A 21,442-nucleotide genomic window follows, 5' to 3' on the forward strand; every position below is an offset into this window, starting at 1 on the left:
AATCTCTCCTTCTCCCGTTCTCCCAATGACACTTTATACCTCTATTATAGAATGAGGTTATTTATTCATATATCCTCCACTCTGGAAGGTAAAAACTAGGCCTTTTTTCTTTGTCAAACATACAGCAGCTGGCACAGTGCTTCGTACATGGTAAAAATGTTCAACAAACATCTCCTAAATAGAATTTTAAACCAAAGCACAACCAGTTTAAAAATCAACAAATGATCAGTTTGAAATAAAATCCAGATAATTTTGATCCTGTGATGCCTATTAAACATAGAAATGAAATTCTTGGAAAAGTTATCTAAATAAACGAATGGCACTGTAAATTTGTCTCATTTATCCATTCAAGTGAGGTTTCACCACTTAATCAGCCTCTTTCTTCCCAGCTCACGGGAGCGGTTATATGCAAAATACACTTTAGAGAATCATTTTATTCCTCTATGCAAGGGGTATGTGATACCAGTGAGCGATTCTGTATTCGTGTACAGCGACATGGCTCGTAGAGGCCATGTGCCAAGGAAGGCATTTGGGGATGAAGTAGGAAGTACTGTCCGAGCACACGATCCATTCCAGACAAAAGTCTCTCCCTCCTGGATCAAACTATTCCAAAAGCTTTGCAAGTTTTACACAGTAATTTACAAAGTAGGTCAGTTTTTCCATGGAATTTGAGAAACAACTATGATCAATTTACTCTGTTATCAATATGTCACTAGTCATCAAGCCTCCCAGTCTCCTGACTTGATGACATTATCACATTAGAAGGGGGTTCCCTAGACTCATATTATTTTAGAATATATTGTTGCTTTATCTTATGTTATTTAGTAATATGGATTTTGGCCTTTTAGAGTGCATTGGTATGGATTATTTTTTTTATTTTCAGGCCTCTGAAGAGCCTAACCATAAACGAAGTATTATGAATTTTAAGTACATTTTCTTAAACTAAAAGAAAATACTGCTCATAGTATTATGCTATATTTCATTCTAATTCCAAAAAAGAGGTCTATAAATTTCTTATAAAGTCTCTGCAGAAAAATGCATAAATACACATATATGCAAAATTTTAAAAACAATGTCAGGGGGGTTCCTGAATCTCCCAAAGTCTAGCAATGAGCTCCAGAATCCTTGCTCTAATAAATTAAGGTAATATTCATTACCACCATCATAAAATTATGCCTTTTAAACTAAAATTTATATTTAAATAAAAGTATCAAGTCTTCTTAAAACACCCAAAACTTGGCAATAAAATAAATTTGGAATCAAACAGTATATTTCTGTGCACTCTATACATATTTAATGTAATTTAAAGGAAGTCCTTCTTTAGAATACATATACTCCCCATGTATGTACTAACAGTTTTGTATTTGTAGTTTTGTGAAAGAAAAAATTGTCGTAATTATTGTGCGAGGTTTGTACAGTCCTTGTTTCTTAAATTTCCACTGCAGGACAGGATATTTATATTTATAAGATAGGTTTGTGTGGGGTAGTATTTCTCTGTCCACATTAAACTGCTAACCCATGAGCTATCTTTCCTTCAATCGAAACTAAAAGAAGGAGATAAGGATAGAAATGAAAGGGAAAGAAAAAGACTGGCATTTCAGACGAGAGAAGGGCATGGAGGGAAACACAAGTGACAGACAGGAAGTAGGGGATATTAAGAAATTCTATTTTAGAGTTAAGTTTAATACACACACACACACACACACATTTTTGGCAGGAGTATCTTAGTATAAATTAGCCAGGATTGGATGAACAATTCCAGTGGGGATGGCTACTTTAAATCAAACCTTATTTTTCTCTTTTTGATATAGCATCAAATTCATCTGTAAATAGCCTTTATTTTAACTTTTGTTTTTGAAAAATCTTGTATTATATTTTTAAAATTCTTATTTTTAGTTGAGAACTGTTAGGTTTACCTAGAAAAGGCAAAATATTAAATATTACTAGTGATATCCAAATTGCTTTTTCTTCTAATACAGAAGAAATACAGCACCAAATATATTAAAAAGAGTTTGTTAATAAATGCCAAATGGAAGTGAAGAAAAACAATTTAGTTCCAGGAATTCGAAACTACAAGGATATCATTTTTAAGAAAGGAAAGAAAGTTGCTTATCCTCACAAATAAAATGTCCTGGATTTCACATAGATAGCTTAATAAATTATGTCTAAAATAGTGTTCAAAGATTAGAATCTGCTGTTTTTTATTTTTCTTCTAATTAAAAACTATTTTTGAATGATATATTTTGCTGCCTAATATTTCATATAATCTAACATAAGAAATATATATTTTAGCTTATAATTGCCCCAGGAGTGGAAGAAACTGCATTGATAATTCGACAAATTGCTGACCACAATTTAATGACCTCGAAGAGAGATCCTTATGAATGGTTGGATAAATCCTGGCTTGAAGTTTCACCATCTAAGGTTTATTTCCTAAATAAATAAATTAGATATTTGCAAATCAAATATAAATATATGTATTTGAATTCTCTTTCTGGTAGCATATTTTTGTCCTTTAATGCTTGCATGAGCATATATAACAATAACTGTATTGCACAACAACATTTACTTGGATCATTTTCCAGAATCACTTGTATTTTTCAATGTCACAAAATTTTAATGGGATATTTTATAATGAACTTTCAAATCTAACTTATTAGAGGGTGATCTAATAGCTTTAATGCCTAATATTTTTAAAAACATAACTATTTTTCTAATTCCTAAGTTTATTTTTCTTTTCTTTCTTTCTTTTTTTTTTTTTTGGTGAGGAAGATTGTCCCTGAGCTAACATCTGTTGCCAGTCTTTCTCTTTTTGCTTGAGGAAGATTGTCCCTCAGCTAAATCTGTGTCAATCTTCCTCTATTTTGTATGTGGGATGCTGCCACAGCATGGCTTGATGAGTGGTGTGTAGGTCTGTGCCCATGATCCAAACCTGCGAACCCCGGGGCGCCAAAGTGGAGTGCACAAACTTAACCACTACACCAGTGGCCCCTTTAATTCCTAAATTTAGATGTTTAAGAATAGTAAATATATTAAGAGTATACCAAAATTCTATCATTCCATGATTTGTCAGTAATTCAATTATATAATTAAACTGAAAGTAGAGTTGTGAAATACTTATAAGATTAGTTAATTTTTAAAATTCCTTTTGTTTAAGCATAAATATTTCCAAGTTCTCATACCAACCCACTGTTTCTGTTACCTTTACTTTAAAATATATTCAAATCATGAAGCCATAAAAGAATAACAAAGCTCTTGATGTACTCACATGGAATGACCTTCAAGATATATTGTTAAGTGAAAAGTGAAAGTTGCAGCATAGGGCCCGACCCTGTGGCCAACTGGTAAAGTTTGGGCACTCAGCTTTGGTGGCCTGGGGTTTCGCCGGTTCAAATCCAGGGTGCGGACGTGGCACCGCTCATTAGGCCATGCTGAGCCGGCATCCCACATGCCACAACTAGAAGGACCCACAACTAAAATATATACAACTATGTACTGTATGTATGTATGTATGTATGTATGTATGTATGTTACAACTATGTAACCCATTGGTGGCTCAGTTCATGTTAAATAAAGGACCTTCACCGGACTGGATATTATTAGCAACTCTTGGTCAACTTCAGGAACTCCTACCTGAAGTTCCAGAAAAAGTGTTCAAGGTCAGTTTGACATCTATATTCTTATATGAGTTTATTTGCTTTCCATTTGAGTATCTGTTTTTACATAAAGGTTTTCAAAATGAAGCTATCCAAGTTTAATTGTTTTGGTCTTCACGTAGCAAAAAAATAATTTTCTTGAACTAATTTCCTTCAGATTTGGGGAGAAAAAGCAGAAAAAAAAAGAAAGTTGCAACATAGAGCATGCAGGATACTACCATTTGTGTAAAACAAAGGGAGAATAACATGTATTTGTTTGTGAATGAATAAAATATTTCTGGAAAGATACCAAGAAATGATAACATTAATTATCTTCAAAGAGAAGAACTGAGATAACAGGATGGGAATGAGACTTTTCACTTTTTTTTGTATACTTTTTAGTACCTTTTTAATTTTGAACCACATGACTATTTTACCTATTCAAAAAATAAAATTATAAAACAAATAAATAAAATACTCATATACATTAAATCACAGAAATTTTATCTGCCTAAATAGAACATAGGAGTATCTGAAAGTATGGGTATAATTAACTATGCCGTGTGTATATGTGTGCAGTTTCTTTCCTGTCAAGTCGTGTCCAATCTATTCATGTCTGTCATTTGACAAAATCAGAGAGAGTGCAAAAAGCCAGTGTAACCAAGAAAAAAAGGAAGTATTGCAATAGTAAAGATAGCTGCTATATTTCTAGACTTTTGTGACATCTCTCTGAAAACATATTTTTAGACTGTCAAGGTCAATTCTGGTTGATTGAAGTCTTCCTATACTCATCACAAGGCCTTCTTGAAATTATAACATCTGTTAGATATCATAAACATGGTTCATTTTAATCTAATATTGATACTATGTGGTCTACAAACAGAGAGCTAAAGAAATCTCAAAGCATGTAACTAACACTCTTAAAATATTTCTCTTTAGAACATCTATCATCAGATAAAGCAATTGTCATTTGAAGGAGATGAGCTGTACCAAAACTTTTTGGATGAGTGATTGGATTGAATGAACTTTAAGATCCTTCCCAATTCTGAGAGTGTATGAATTTTCACTGCTAAGGAAATTTCTTTCCCTCCTGGCCATACCTTTTTCCTAGACATCTCAAATTGAGTGTAGGTGCAATGACAAAAATTTTAATCTGCTAGAGTGAGTAGAGTAAAATGAGTCACTTCCAAAAGACCACTGGCTGATTATTCCTTAAACTCTTTTGTAGGAAGAAATGTACTTACTTGATTTTCCATGTATTAACCCATTGGTGGCTCAGCTCATGTTAAATAAAGGACCTTCACTGGACTGGATATTATTAGCAACTCTTGGTCAACTTCAGGAACTCCTACCTGAAGTTCCAGAAAAAGTGTTAAAGGTCAGTTTGACATCTATATTCTTATATGAGTTTATTTCCTTTCCATTTGAGTATCTGTTTTTACATAAAGGTTTTCAAAATGAAGGTATCCAAGTTTAATTGTTTTGGTCTTCACGTAGCAAAAAAATAATTTCCTTGAACTAAATTTCATATGAATTCTCATTGGCTGTCAATCACATTATACATTTTAAAGCTATCTTATATAGATAATTTGGTGCAGTCAGTTTATCACACTTTAAATCATTTTGAAATGTTATTGTCCCCACAAATATTCAATTACACACTCTATATGTGTTTACATTATCTCTTTCAAACAATCCTGATGCCCTCATTATAGTAGTAGTTAGAAAGAACTTTAGCCCTATTGGTAAAGTTTTTAAATTTTTATCAAGGAAATAGTATTCATGTATAACTTATGTACCTAAAAATTCTATTACAAGTGATTAGAAAATAGATGCAAATTCAGTAAGTTTTTCTTTTAATGGATCCTAATTATGTTCTTATTACATGGATCAGAATAATACCTATGAATGGACTGCTTAGTTATAATTTGCCTTCTTTCCATATAGATAAGCATCACTATTTATATTTACTTTACTAATGTTTATATTGTATTTGTATTATATTAATTAATATTTTTAATATTTTAGCATTTTTGTGGCATCACTTCCTTATTCAAGATTAATTCTTCTTCTGTAAGAAAATCACCTCAAATTTCGTCACTTCAGGAAAATGGGAATCAGACTAGTACCTTTACTTCTCAGACTTCAGCTTCGGGCTCTTCAGACTCTGTCATTCAAGAACATAACAAATATGACCAATATTCAGACTTAGGAGAGACAGTGCATGACGACACAAACACCGCTTCAAATGACAACTCTTCCCTTATGGCACTGAGAGACATGCCATGTATTTCACCACCTGTGGCTTCTTACAATCAAACCAGCTACTGGAAAGACTCCAGTTGTAACCCTAACATGGTGCAGAACAATCCTTTCCTGATTAATAGAGAATCAAGGAACGTGGCTGGAAACTCCTTTCTAAACCAGAATGGCTCAGAGTCAGATGTCTTTTCTTTGGGTCTAACACAAATGAATGGTGAAACCATAATATCACCAATTGACACTCAGAGGAGACTTACCTCTAATTTTATAAATTATCCAAAGAAGGGAACACATGAAGCAAAAGGACATATAAATAAAGAAGTATCTGCCCCTCTCTTTTCACTAGAGGGCTCTCAATCTCCTCTTCATTGGAACTTTAAGGAAAATGTCTGGGAACAACAGAATCACTCGTTCAACTTACAATATGGTGCAGAGCGGACCACATGTGGCAAATGGTACTCTCAGAAAGATAATTTATTCACTAATCAGCAAAGATGTCTGTCAGATGAGTTAGACAGCTTTATACGTGAAAGTTCACATACTGGGACTAAAAACACGTTCTGGAGAGAATTACCATCTGTCCCCAGTTTGGATTCATTTTGTGCTTCTGATTCTAATGTAAATCCAAAAGAATTCAACAGTCTTTATTTCTACCAAAGAGCTGGAAAATGTTTAGGACAGAAGAGGCACTTGGAATCTTCATCTGACTCAGGAGACAAGAAATCACTAACAGGTAACACTATCCAATAGTTGATAGTACTACTCGCAAATGTAATTTACAAAGATAGAACCACCACCAAATCACAAAAAAAGAAATCGTTTTACTTACTGCACTTAAGGGATCTTCAGGGACTTTTGGGTGGAGGAGAAAAATCAAAATTCTAATTATAGACTTCTGAGAAAATAAATGCAAAGAAAATATCTCAAATTCTTGTCGCTCTAGAAGAAGTAAGCCTCACTTTAAGAAGTTAAAAATAAAAACACAGAACAAATCTAAGTAAAGCGGAAGACTAAAATTAGCAAAGATTAAACAGAGAAATCAGTGAATTAGGAAATTAGCCTCTGTCAGGCAGGAATATTTAATGGACTTACTTATTAAGAGTTTATTATATGCCAGTTGCCTTTCTAAGCCCTTTATGTGGATTATTTAATTCTGACAATTCCTATTAAATAGATACTACTATTGGCTCTATTTTACAGTTGATATTTCTGAACATTGAATTATATCAATTTTTTAAATGGATAAATTTGTTTTCTCATTTTTCATAATTATACCTTTTCTTTCTGTGTCATTTCTTATTGTATTGGCCTGAGCCTATAGAACAAAATATTAAGTTCTAATGCAATACAAGGTGGCCTGACTATGATGGGGAAAAAAAAGAAGAAAAGGAGAAGGGAGGAGCTTCAAAGCTCTTCTTTTGCACAGGCCCTCTTGTAAGGCCTGAGAAGAGCCCAGAAAATCTTGTATTGTTTTATTAAACGAAGTCCTCCCAAATTGTATAAGCCCCAGGACTCACAGAACTTGGATTTGGTCCCATATAATAGTCATAATTTGTTCTGTTCCTAATTTCAATGGGAAGCCTTCTATCTCTAGTTCTGTAAAAACTTTTGTGAGAAACAGATGTTGAATTTTATCCAAACTCTTTGGCACCTATTGGGGAAAATCAAACAGGTTTTCTCCACTGATCTATTAACGCCAAGGATTATATTTATGAGTTTACTAATATTAAATCATTTTTGCCATTTCTGTGATAAACCTAACTGGCTTTTGAGGAGTGATTCTTCTAATATGCTGTTGAATATGGTTGCTAATGTTTATTTATGATTTTCATATCTACATTCATAATGAAATTAATCGATTGTGTTCTGTATTTGTACTCTGTCGTATTTTGACATGAAGGTTATTCCACCTTCATAAATGAACTGAATGAAATTCCATCTTTTTTCCACTCTGAAACAAATTAAGCATGTGAATTGATATGTATTTTTGAACATAGGGTGCCCCAATATATAAGATAATCCCCTTTATCATTTTCTCAGTGATAAGATCTCATAAATTATTTTTTTATAATGTTAGTAGTTAAGCATTTAGGAATATGAATGGAATAGTCAAATATCTACCTACATTTTAATTCATTAATTTAGCTATAAATATATTTTTTAAATCATATATTATATAAATAATGTTGGTTTAGAAGTATTGCTGTTTTCTACTTTCCAATTATTTCCATAAAACAATTTCATTCAAACATTTCACATAAATCTTTGATGTTAGTATCTTCATTATCACTATGGCAACTTTTGACTTTTTTGCTGTGGTTTTCCATAGCACATCATTACCTCCAAATATGTTATTTAAGATATAACCCTTTTTGATTACCTCCAAATATGTTATTTAAGATATAACCCTTTTTGAATTCTTATTGATGCAGCCCTAGAAAATTTATCCGGGGCCAGCCTGGTGGTATAGTGGTTAAGTCTGGCACACTCCGCTGCAGCGACCCCAGGTTCCTGGGTTTGGATCCCTAGTGCAGACCTACACCACTCATCAAGCCATGTGGTGACGGCACCCCACATACAAAATAGAGGAAAGATTGGCACAGATGTTAGCTCAGGGACAATCTTCCTCAAGAATAAAAAAGAAAGAAAGAAAGAAAATTTATCCAGAGCCACTGGCATAACCTCAAGATAATTTTCCATTTGTCTTGTAGGTGTATATTTGTGATCTCTCTGATAAAATTGCCTAGTACATTGCTTTTTAAATTTGCTTATAATGGCATCCAACTGCTCCAATCATGAAAATATATTAGGAAAATTAAGAAAACTTTTAAATATTTTAGCCTTCCTTTTTTTACTGATTCAATCAATCGACCTCTGTAAGTATCCAAATCTAGAATATTTCAGGCTAATGTGTCATATAAAACACAGTCATATGAGGTAAGTCCATACATGAGCACCACCTATCATATACAAGAACTCAGGATACATTCCACAACAGTACAGGTGTGGGTTAAGGAAATGGCTTAATGAGGGAAACTCAAGAATCCAGGGAGATTTAATTTTTTGTATAAGGCATGAACATACAACTAACGTGTATTTAACACTAATTTTTAGTACTGGGCCATTAGGTACAGGTGCACATATGCTAAAAATGTAATTTTTTAATAGTCATTATTTTATCCCACTTTGGAAAATTTAACACTTTGTAGATAGATGATGAAGTGAAAGGCTCCACTTGAATAGCTGGAAAAAAATAGCTAGACTTTATTCTTATCAGCAATAAAATGGTTTTCCTTTGTCTCCTTTTAACAGATTTCATGTGCTCACAACTACCACAGTTCAAAAAACGGCGTCTAGTGTATGAGAAAATCCCTGGGAGGGCTGATGGACAGACTCGGCTGAGGTTTTTTTAAGAGAGAGAGTGGTGCTACACGCCATACTCCACTGTTTTTGGTGATAACTCCATAACAAAATGATTTAGATTTGCCCATACATTAAAGAAAATGCAATTGTTCTTAAATGTTCTCAGTGTTTCTATATTAAATTTTCATAATATATATTCTATAGTTTGCATCTTTGTAAGCAAAATGTTCCAATTAGCATAATAATTGCAATAAGATCTAAATACCTCCTACATTCACCTAAACATCCCAAGCCTTTTTTTTTTTTAAGAAATAGAAAACTTTAGTGTTTGTATATAAAAGGGTTATTTAGTTTTCTTTGGAAGGTCAAGATATATGAATAGATATTTCACAGAAGAAACAAAAATAGGCAATAAACATTTGAAGTAATAGGCAGCTTCATTATTTATTAGGCAAATGTAAATTAAAACAAAAAGTTACTGTTTTTTCACCTATTGGATGGACAAAATTTTTGAAAATTCATAATATCCAGTGTCAGAATATCAGAGAAAAAGAACACTTTCCTATATTGTTGGTACAACATTTTTGGAGGATAGTTTGTGTATTTTTAAATGGATGATGGTAGGTTTCTAATTATTATGGTATTTGTATTCCATTTAATTCATTTAAAAGAAAGATGTAATCATTTTATTTTAATGTCAGAATTTCTAATAAAATTATATTCTTTGCTACTATTCAAAGTTGTGATGAAACTTTTGTATGTCAACTCTAAAATGGAGATAAACAGGTTTTTTACTTTATTTTAGGTGGTACACAAGCAGAAATTTTTGAAGACTACAGACATACTCTCTCCTCTTCCTGGCTTCTGAAATTTTCACCGTTACTACTGAAATTGGCCTCTACCTTCTTAGAGCCAAAGGACATTCAGACGTCATCTTACTTGACCTCTCTTCAGCTCTAGATACTGTTGATCACTTTCTTCTTTTTTCAAACAGGCTTAACTTGACTTTACACGGCCTCTCCTACTTTCCTCTTTCTACTCTTCTCTTTCTATGCTTTTATTTCTAGGATGTTTGCTTTTGCTTGGGTATGTAGGGGGTGGAGACTTTAAAGAGAAACCATTTCCGGAAATCTAATTAGAATTTCTGTTCTACTTTCTTAAAGTTTTGGCAGGATTGCTCCTAAACTAAGGTAAGGCTAAGGACCCCCAGCTTGCAGATCTGCTTTATCCCATCTTTAATCAGCTTCCAGGGGAGAGGAGTTTCTTCATAGGCCATAGAGCCTTCAGGCCAAGCTATCAACACCCCTCTCTGCTCCCTCACCAAATGGAGTGAAAGCGTCTGAGTCCTTCTGCCTGCATTTCTCAATGATGCTTGCTGTTTAAAAAAAGACACATTTTGCCTGGGCCTGGAGCAGCCTTTCAGAGGTATTATTGGGAGGTAAGTCTTGTGTTGGGAGCCCGGGAAAAGTGGATAAAGTAGGTGAGCTGCGCTCCAGCAGAGCATTTCCAGGGAGTGATTACCGCATGACAGGTTGGACTGGTCCATAGGAAAAGCCTAAAGGGTCTGGATAGGCTCTTATTAGGGAGCCAGAAATGTCAGTCCAGCCTCCAAGATCCTCTCCCAAACATGTGTCACGTGGAATTGTTTGGAACAGCCAACGTCCAAGATTAGCTCTTGCAATAGAAACTTCCATTCTTTCTGTGAAAGCATTTCCCTGTGAGGTTTTTCATGTTCTAGGGGGAATTAACTTGCCCTTAGATCCATTGCTGGTGACAGAGATGCTCACCTTTGAGGGCTTTTGAGTCGCCGTACCCCAAGATCCTAGGCCCACCCCAAACTGCAGGCCTCTCCAGAACATCAGCTGACCCTTCCAATTGTGAGTGGACCTGAGACCCTCCTTCCCTTGCCGCTGAGACTCAGTGTACAACTGGGGACCAACACCAGGGTGTCCCACCCCTTGCTTCTCACAGTCAGAGCCTTGTTATTCTCCCCAGATAATAAGCCCCCCCCCAAAAAAACAAGGACTCCAACAATGTTAATAGATGGAGTAGCCTGGGTTGGAAGGCCTTTGGTTGCTATAACAATCCAAAATGAGGTGTGGGGGATCAGATTGGCCACCTCAAAATATGTCTCTTTGGCTTGATTAATTTTAGGAACAAAAGACTCTGAAAGAAACTTTGATCTCCCCCCACCACAACTGCCTGAAAGAATTTAAAATAGAAGGGCCTGTTCCAGGAAGGAGCTAATGCCATAAGATAACTGTAATGTACTGTAAAACGTATCTCTCAGGTCACATTGTGTATAGTTGGCCCATTTACATTTCTGTCTCCATGTAAATTGTCTTCCTCCCCTCTGAAATCCAAACCACTATCCCCAACATCCTCCTTTGTCTTTAGCTGAAGATGAGAGCCTCTGCCATTTTGGCAAGTTGCTCAGTTTTCCTGAGTGTCTCCCATGTATATGTTATAAAGCTTTGTTTGATTTTCTCCTGTTATTCTGTCGCATGTGAATTTAATTCATAGCTCAGCCAGAAGGACCCAGAGGGTAGAGGATATGTCTTCTTCCCCTACAGAAGGATGAAAAAAATACATGTTTTCTGTCTTTTGCTTTTTTTTCATTTGGTTTGTTATTTTTACCATACAAGAGTTTTTAATTCAATATTTCAATTGTTTATTTAAATTAAATTGCTTATTTATTTAACTTAATATGCACATCTTTTCTTTTTTGATTTCTGGGTTTCCTGCCTTGCTCAGGAAGACCTCTTTTATCCTAAAGTTATATAACCATTCTCCCACTTTCTCTTCTAATGCTTTTGTGTTATCTTTCTTGAACCCATGTGGATTTTTCTTATATAGTGTAATACAGGCCCAACTTTGTTTTCTTCCAAATGGCGAGCCCATAATGCCAGCACCATTTATTAAGTAAACCATACTTACCACTGAATAGAAAAAAATAGTCGTCTACTCCTGAACTTTATGATCCAATCATCTACTTGCCTATTCCTATACCACAAAATTCTTTATTTGGGGTTTTCTTTTTGTTTTTAATTTTGTTTTTAAAAATAATATTGTTTCGATTCAGCAGCTTCAAAGTGAGTTTTATTGTCTAGTAAGGCAAGTTACACCCTCCCTTGCTTTATGCACACACACACACAGAGTTAAAAGCTGTTTGTGGACACTTGAGTTTCCATATGAACTTCTTAGATATTTTAACCAGTTTCCCTAAAAGAAAAAAGTAAAATAGGAATTCCATTAAATTTATATATGAATTCTACTGAGTGCATTTTAATAAAATTGTCTTAATATCCTGAAATTTATTTAGACCCTGTTCTATAAATATCAATAAAACCTTTATGACTCTTGCACTGTTGTTAAATTTATTCTCAAGTATTTTTTACAGTTTTGTCCTTAAAGTGGAAATGAGATATAGTTTCCATTTCCATTTTTAACTCGCGTTTGCCAGTGTAGAAAATGCCTTTTATTTTTCTATACATACTTTGTATCCAGCCAGCCTCCCAAATTCTATTACAAATTCAAGTATTTCTCTTACTAGATTCTTATGAGTTTTAAAGGAGTACAATTATATAATCCATAAATACAGATATTCTTTCTTCTCAAATGTTTACACCACTTCATTTTCTATCTTCCTGAATTAGCTGGGACTTCCAAAGTAATGCTGAATAGTGATGATAAAAGGTATCCTTGTTTTGTTCTTAGTATGCTAAATGCTTCCATATTTCATCATGTAGTATGAAATTTGCTATTGGTTTTGATAAACTGCCTTTATCATCTTTAACTTCTATTACTGTTTCACCAATCCACTTAGTTTTTATTTAGAATGGCTATTGAATTTTATCAAATGACTTGTTGGCATAGATTTTCTTCTTTAAACCATTCATGTAATGAATTACATTGGGACTTTTCCTTATATTGAACTAGCTTTGTCAGATTCTATCTTCTCTCGATACGCTACTGAATGATTTGTGATATTTAGGACATTTACATCTATGTTCATAAATGAGATCTCTATAGTTTTCTTGTACTATTTTATAAAGTTTTTGCTGAAGGGGAACGTGGACTCAAGAGAAGACTTTTTTGTGACATAACAAAAAGCTGTACGTAATTAATGTATACAACTTGATGAGTCTGGAGATAAGTACACACCTGTTAAACCATCACCATGATCTGTGCCATAAACGCATCCACCACCTCCAAAAGTTTCCTCCTGCACTCTTAGTATTCTTTGTTGTGACAAGAACACAACATTAAATCTACTCTCTCAGCAAATTTTTAAGTATACAATACAGTATTGTTAACTATAGGCACTGTGCTGTACAGTAGATCTCTAGGACTTACTCATATAACCAAAACTTTGTTTTTTTTAATGGAGATTTTCAAAAATACTTATTGTTGTTAAGATGAACAATGGAACATGTTTAAATGCTGATAGAAAGGCTCCAATAGAGAGGTTGAAAATAAAGGAGAGAAAGGATAATTGATAGTGTGACACTTCAGGGAAGACGAAACAGATCCAGAGAACAAACAGAGGGCTTAGAAAAAGGATACCTGACTTATGCTCCAATGGGAGGGACTCAGATCACCTAGATTTGGACAGTTAGTGACCACAAGTTAAGGGGGTTCATCTAATGCTTCTACTTTCTCTCTTGTAACACTACTTATGCTCAAAGATATTTTCATTTCTTTCTTTATGGGTTTATACATAGCTATTTCAAAGAGCAAACGTTGCCAGTAATTGAGATATTTCCACATGTTGCACATATATCTATTTTTTACAAAATTCTACAAGAACTTATAAACAAAAATTTCACTTCCCACCTCCAATACTCCATCTCACAAGCAAACAGAAATCCATGAAACCTTAAAACAAAATCAGACCAAAGTGTTGCTGTCATAGAAAATGATGAATTAAGCAGAAATTTTATTTCCAAGCTCTTCAAAGATTATTACAAACACAAATAAAGTTGCCTTTTAAAAGTGTCCCCAATTAAACCAAAGGCACATTATCAAAGTAAAACACTTGTGATATTAAGAACTCATTTAGGTTGTAGTATTTTCACATTACTTTGTTTTTAATCCTTTACAATGTTCTATAGGTCATATTTTAAGCATTTTTTTTAAAGACATGAAATAATGTAGTATTTTTCTTAAAAGTACAACCACAACTATAAAGTAGAGGAACGTAAGAAGACAAAGACCAAATGTGCTTCATACACAAGCTAGGGTCATCACATCCCTAACACATAACTCAACATTAATCTTCCCAAACAAGTTTGCTAAGAAACAGCTCCCATGTTTAGTGTTACAAGTAAAACTATCTTCTCATTTAGAAAAATCAGGACATCATTTGATTAGTAAAGCCTATTCTTCCCCCAATTTTATACTTGCTTGTCTTCATTTAGAAATTGTAAATTCATGAGAAAAGAACAAATTTTGTTATGGTATAAAAATCTTAGGAACGACAAATTGCAAATATTCAATTTTTTTAACAAATAAAAATGTTTTCTTTCCCAAAATGTAAACACCCTGTAAATAAACATACATAATGTTCCAGGTATAGAAACACTAGGAATTCCCTTATGAAAGAGGTGTGTGTCGGTATATTTGGTGGGAACGTTTCAGGTTGTCTTAAGTATAAAGCACTTCACCAAAAGAAACAGGCCATTGTTATTTAAAGTCTCCTACTTCACCCAGTTTCCTTATCTGAGCAGAAACTCATCAATTTTTGTAGAATTTTGGCTATAGGACCAGGCCACAGGAAAGGGCTGAAATATCTCAAAGTCATTTGGCTGGAGAAAATTGTTTTCTTGAAATTGTAGGCAGTTATTCATCACTTTGCACTTGAAAGCATTCCTCAGCGAACTTCTTCTTGACTGAAAAGAGAATTTGGTAGGTTTTCACTTTAGTAAGATTTATACATAAAATTAACTACTCATCATTTCATAGGTCACATGAGCATTTTCAAAGTAGAAAGTAACAAGTTAACACAAAAAACATTCACACCACTGAATGAGTAGCACCCATGAAAGTGCTTTGTAAAAAGGAAAGTGCTATGCCAGCAATAAGACTATTCTTTTAATACCATAAATGTGGACATTTTCCATTCAAAGGTACAACAGAACCTGATAGTATGATTACTTTCTTCTTTTTAATGTGAACAATTTCCTCTTACAAGCATGTGAAAAAGGACCAAAGATAACTACGTACTATCTGAACACCCCTTAGAAGACACAATTTGAAGTATTGCCCCAAAAGACTCCAAGAATCTATTCTCTGACCTCTTCCAAAAAAACAGAGTGAAAATGTGAATGAGACCCCAATACACAGCACTAGAACCCATGAAATTTCTAATACACCACCAGAGAGGGGTTTTCATTTCAAAAACCCATCTTTAAAGCTCTTTTAACCCTACTCACACTTTCCCCAGTAGCTACATTTCCTCCTCCACTAAAACAGCGATTATTCTGAAAGCCTTTGGGAGAGAATCACAGCCAGTGGCAGGAACAAGTCTCCTCCTCTGGGGAGTCCTTAGGCCCAAGAGCAGCGAGTCAGGTGACAGCACTAAGCACCAGATCACAACTCTGGGATGGTGTAAGGACAGAGAGGGCGGGATTAAGGTCAAGAAATTACCATGGGCCAACTCAGTTTAAGAGCTAAAGGACACAGGATATTCACACTCATGAGTTGGTGCCAAAGGGGATTGAGTCTCTCCTAAGTAGATGTGTTCCCCAGACCAGGTAACTGTAGACTAGAGTCACCCATCAGGGAAAGGTGTGCATTTCGCTGTTTCTTATTTTAATTCTCCCCAGAATAGCAGACATTCAGAACCCAGTTGCCCAAATCCTTTGGGAAGCCCTGTGACAATGCCATGGCCCCAGGACGGCACAGTGCATCATGACTCACCAGTCTTCAGAGTAAAGCGCAGGATCTGGGCTCCCGGAAGGGGTTGCTTCCGGCTGGAACACCAACCAGCAGGGCATCCTTGCAGGCATTCTGCATGCAGTACTGCTGAAGCTCTGCAGCTGCCTGAGAAACCTGAAACAGGCACCACAGCTGACACAGCTGCTCACAGCCAGACCCAGCGGGCGGCCATTCGATACTCTGAAAAAGGATCTTACAATCCGACCACACTTTGCGCAACCTCCAAAAGTCTCTTTTGTGAGGAAAGTTCTAATAACTGAACTCCAAAGAGGAAAGCTTACAATTTCTATCAACTTGGATTTGGTTTAGTTGCTTGTTCAATAAAGGAAAGATAAAGCTGTATCTTTGATCCATTTAGAATCCTAGTTTTGAGACTGAATTAGTAAAGAAATAGCTCATTCTAATGTTCCCTTTACAAATGTTCACTTAGGAAGCATGCATTGATATATCCAAGTTTGCCATGTGAGCAAACTGTTTGAATGTTAAGGCTGGCGCCTTATCCAGTCTGCTCAACACAAGTGACAAAGGTCCTCCACCAAGCTTCTGAGGCAGGATAGCTTACTGGTTAAGGGCACAGCCTCTGGAACCAGACTGTCTGGACTCAGACTCAGCCTCGTCACTGCCTGTGTGACCTCGGGCAGCTTCTCAGTACGTGCGATCTCGCTGTGAAATGGATTTCGGAAGAGCTCCTACCTCATTAGGTTGATGTGGCAGTTAAGCGAGTTAATGCATATAAAGCACTTAGGACAGTGCTGACACACAATTAGCAACGTATTTGTGGCAGACTGCCAAAAAAATGATCACAATATTTTGCAGCTCCTCTACCAAGAGGTGGAATCTATTTATCCACCCCTTGAATCTGGGCTGGCTTTGGGACTTGCTTTGACCAGGAGGATGCGGGAGAAATAACGGAGAAGTGCCAAGGCTAGTCCTCAAGAGGCTTTGCAGTGCCCTCTCTTGATGCGGTGAAACCCTAAAACCACCATCTAATGAGCCCAAGCTAGCCAACCGGGGGTCTTGCAGAAGAGAACCAGTCAGCCAGCCCCCAGCCACCTGCCTACCAACCTCCAGACATGTGAGTGAGGCCATCCGAGAGCATGCAGCCACCAGCCAACCCTCCATTTGATGGCAGATGCACGGGAGAGCCCAGCAAAGATCAGCAGAACTGGACAGTTGAATCCAGCTTAAATTGTTGACCCAAGAATTGACTTAATAAACGTTGTTTTTAACCACCAAGTTTTAGACAAGTTTATTAGGCAGCACTTACAAGGTATTATCCTGCCTTTCCTCTTATCCTCCATTTGATCCACAGTTTTACTTGGAAGCTTTCCTCACTTTCCATTTTTCTTGCCTTGAAAAAGCATTTTGTATAAAATCTCACTCATATTGCAGAAAAATGATGGCAGTTGCTGTTCAAGTATTACCACTAGTTTGTGTTAATTTTCTAAGCTTCCAAATAACTGGAAAATTAACTCCTTATGTTACAGTTACTTTCTAGTTTCTAGAATGCTTTAGGAATTTTGGTTTTGTTAATATAATAAGTTTACTTCATGTTATATAAATATAAACACAAAATATTATCAGACTAATGTTCAACCTTACTTTTCCCCCGACGGAAGTTCTGACATTTTCACATTAATCGTAATTGGCATTAATGGTTAAATATAAGTTATTAATTCAAAAGAAATTTGGAACCAATTATACTCATGCTCACTATCTCTGCATCAGAGAGAACAGGTAAACTCCACACCTGAGTGAAAGGAGACTATATCCCAGGACCCCGGAAAAATGGGACCAACGGGACCCTAGCCCAAAAAACATACTCAAAAAGATATGGTGAGAGGACATGCAAAGAAAAAAAGAGCAGAAGTGATCAGCATTTCTCTAGCACTTGCAAGGGAGAGAGACTCTAGACTGGGAGAGTACAGGCCCAAACACTTGGAAGCCGTCACCTGCCACTGGAGGCAGGATGATTTTCACCCAAATTATATGACTTTCCTTGGTTTGAGGCCATGTTCACCCAGCAACTTCTGGGCGGCTTCTCCTAAGGAAAGACAGGGTCCTTGGAAGGATATCGAGCATTCCAGTCACTGGGAAGGGATGCCCACCATGATATGCTTGAAAATTGGTGTCCGGGTTTATTTACCAGTTAGCAAGTCTGTTAAAGAGAAGACATCTCTGGGTGTGCTGAGAACATCCACTATTGAGCCCTGAAATGAGGCAGACCAGACCCCGGATTGTCCTGACTCCCTAGGTGCTGCCTAAGAGAAGCCCTGGCAGGCGCCCCAGACCATACCACCACGAGGACACTCTCAAATAAGCTTATTATCTGTGTGACCTTGAGCAATTCACTCAAATTCCCTGGGTCTTGATACCGGCTCAACACAAGGCTGACATAAGGGAAGCCATATTGTAGAAAAGAAACCACATTGTAACTTTCACCTCTGACTGACTAACCCAGCTGGATACGCGTCCTCCAGGAGATCTACCTGCTCTGCAGATTTTATGACCCCTGCTTGCGCAGCTACCTCCCAGCTCGGATAAGATGCTCGTTTGAGTTCCTTACGAATGCGATGACCCCCAGAAAGAGAGTCTATCTGGGGTGGCCACTCCCAGTCTGTAACACCAGAGGGTCAACATTCCTAACCCCTCCCCTGTAACCCACTGGCCTATAAAACTGCTTCAAGTTTCTGTGCCCCCTGAAGATGGTTCTTTTGGACATTAGTCAGCCATCTTCCCCCCTGCTAGCAAGCTGTAATAAAATGCCCTTCCTCTGCCACCATCTTGCCTCTTGGCGACTGCCTTTTGTCTTGGGGTGAGCAGATCGTGCCCTTTGTGCGGTAACGATCTCAGTTTCATCACCCATCATTATTTTTTAAATGTGGATAAGAATATCTTCCCTAGCTACTTCACAGGGTAGGCAGCCATCGGGCTCACAGTTTCCTTTCCACCTCAGGTCCAACATCAGCCTGAACGTTTTCAGTTTCAGTTCCCTGACCCCCTCTCAAACAACCTTCTCCTCACTGCCAGTAGTGACAGCCAACAGCCATAACTGCTCTACGTCTGACATCTTACACGCCAGCACTCTACTTTCCAATCACAATCTCCTACCATCCAGGGCGCCGCCTCCTGCAGTCTCACTGCACCTGCTCTGTGGTCTCAGGGAGAACACCTCCTGCCCTTTGCTCTGACCCATCACCAGGAGGCGGGCTCTGTGCCTTCTCTATGCAGCCTAGGTTCAGCCTCTTTCTGGGCAGACCCTCAAACTCCTTGCCCTCCACCCCTACTTACACGTTTCTGGCTTACCTCCCCTGCTAACCCACTACTTGGGTTAACTACCATTCACCTTGGGCACTCAGATTCCTAGGTGGCCATGTACTGCTGGAGGAGGGGAAAATCACAAGCAGGACAGTCCGTCTCCAATCTCACAGCAGTCGGGTCTTCAGAACCACAAGGTGTCTACGGATGTGCCTGCTAGGAGGTCCACTCCCCTTCCCAGCAGCACTCTCTCCCTCCCCCTCCCTCTTGTGACCCCATTAGCTCCCTTTCCTCTGCCCCGGGGAAGAAAACCTGTCTCCTGTTTCACAAAGAAAATTAGCATCATCCAAGTCCTTAAGCCCATGTCTGGAAAGCTCTCTTTACCCATATCCTTACCTCCTTCCTTTCTGTCTCGGAAGGGGCCCCTCCAATCCCACGCCCCATAGACAGGTCCCCTGACTCAGGGACCAACAACTCTCCTCCATTTGTTTCTCCCCTTCGGCGGAAAAATACCGTTTGCTCCTTCCCTTTACCTTCAAAATATGGCTTTTCATTTCCTAAATTTAAAACAAAAGTTGTTCCTCTTTAAAACCAAATTTCTTAAAGTCTGCCTACCCTGTTACAATCTAGAGCCTGCTTCTACCACTACATACGTCACTGAAACCTCCTCTGCAAACCTCTCTCTTTACTTTGTTTTATAATCTTCACATCACTTATCTGAAATTATTTTATTTATTGGTTAATGTGCTTATTATTTACCTTCCCCACTAGAGGCACAGTATTCTCGGTACCTAGGATAGTGCCAGGGGCACAGAAAAGGCATCAGTGAGGCACATCACGGCAGTGTTCATTCATACACACATTCCACAAATAATGCCATACTAGTTGATAAACACAATCGTACAACAGATGCTTTTTAATCAACTCACTAAACATTGGACCCGTTGACTAAGCCCCAAATTCCTGAAAACCCTTTCCTTGCTTTCTCTTGGTTCTCCTCTTCTCGCAGCCATCTCTGTTGGCTGGTCCCCGGGTGTTCACCCCCATCCACTCGAATTCCCTCTTTCAGCCGGGTCTCCGAGCTTCAGCCCGTGGAGCCAAAGCCTCCTGGCTGTCCCCTCGCAGTCCCCCCGTCCACAGCGGCACCCAGCATCCCCCTGCGCCCGCTCTCCCCGTCCTCTCTGCCGCCGCGGGTGGCAGCGCCCCGCATCCCGTCAGCACGCCGGACCCCGAGCCTCGTCCTTCTCCTGCTCGCGCTCTCGTCCCATCGATCCGCACCAGGGCCCGCCCCTGCAGTCGCCTCCGCGTCTCCGGCCTCCATCCTCCCGCAGCGGCCGAGCGCAGGCCCCCAGCGCCGCCTGCCTTACTGCTCTCCTCGCGTGCGTCCCGTCCCCGTCCACGCCACTGAACGCAGACGCCCCGCGGCCGCGCGGGCCCGGGCCACCCTCGCGGGGACAGGGGCGTCTCCCCGGGGCCCGCCGGCGGCCTCCTGCCCCTCGGGCCCGCGGCCCTGCGAGGGTGCCCCGCCGAGGCCGAGCGCCAGTCCGCGCGGCCGCCCCTCTGGCGCCTGGGCCGCAGCCGCGCTCGGCGCGCACCTTCATCCGCTCCACGCCGGCCTCCAGCTTGAGCTGCTCCACCAGGCGCTGCAGGGCGAGCACGCTGGCCCCGGAAGCCATGGCGGCGGCGGCGCTGCGCTCGCTCCGCTCCCTCGGGGGCGGCGCCGGCTCGGGGCGGGGAAGCCGCCGCGCCCGCCCCGCGCCCTGGGCCGCCGCCGCCGCCGGGGCTCCCGAGCTGCCCGAACCCCGCCTCGCTGCCTTCCGAGCCTAGATGATACCCGCGTCTACACTGGCAACCCGAGCCGCGTCGGGGGCCCCCCACGAGCGCGCCTCTCCACGGGGAAGCTTCTGGGATGAGCGGAGTTGGTGTGGGGATGGAGACGGCAAAGACGCAGGCCTGGCCAATCAGAACCGTGATCCTTTGTGGCT

The 21,442-nt window shown here is 38.7% G+C and overlaps 2 protein-coding genes across 2 annotated transcripts in view; one reads left to right on the plus strand and one right to left on the minus strand.

Moving 5' to 3' along the window:
- Window positions 1–14,400, plus strand: part of SHOC1 (shortage in chiasmata 1) — a 79,652-nt gene extending 65,252 nt beyond the window's left edge. The window contains exons 24-27 of the mRNA XM_070518999.1: window positions 2,293–2,424; window positions 4,864–5,013; window positions 5,664–6,630; window positions 9,210–14,400. Of these exons, the coding sequence (XP_070375100.1) occupies window positions 2,293–2,424; window positions 4,864–5,013; window positions 5,664–6,630; window positions 9,210–9,310 (1,350 nt within the window). The 3' untranslated portion in view covers window positions 9,311–14,400. The remainder of the gene's footprint in view (window positions 1–2,292; window positions 2,425–4,863; window positions 5,014–5,663; window positions 6,631–9,209) is intronic.
- On the minus strand, window positions 14,180–21,282 carry GNG10 (G protein subunit gamma 10). Its single transcript, XM_044779050.2, has 3 exons — window positions 21,053–21,282; window positions 16,182–16,313; window positions 14,180–15,151 (listed from the first exon to the last, which is right to left on the minus strand). Exons 1-2 carry the CDS (start codon window positions 21,131–21,133, stop codon window positions 16,188–16,190), a joined length of 207 nt encoding a protein of 68 aa, XP_044634985.1. The 5' UTR covers window positions 21,134–21,282; the 3' UTR covers window positions 14,180–15,151; window positions 16,182–16,187.
- Between the last annotated feature and the right edge of the window lie 160 nt (window positions 21,283–21,442).

The sequence above is a fragment of the Equus asinus genome, chromosome 10 (assembly GCF_041296235.1).
Source record: "Equus asinus isolate D_3611 breed Donkey chromosome 10, EquAss-T2T_v2, whole genome shotgun sequence".
NCBI classification, from domain to species: Eukaryota; Metazoa; Chordata; class Mammalia; order Perissodactyla; family Equidae; genus Equus; species Equus asinus.

What these genes read in the sequence shown, in the direction of transcription:
- GNG10 (XM_044779050.2), bottom strand. Translation starts at nt 21,133, where the DNA reads ATGGCTTCCGGGGCCAGCGTGCTCGCCCTGCAGCGCCTGGTGGAGCAG. An exon ending in CCGGCGTGGAGCGGATGAAG is followed by an intron (nt 16,314 to 21,052) that starts GTGCGCGCCGAG and finishes TGCCTGTTTCAG; the next exon opens with GTTTCTCAGGCAGCTGCAGA.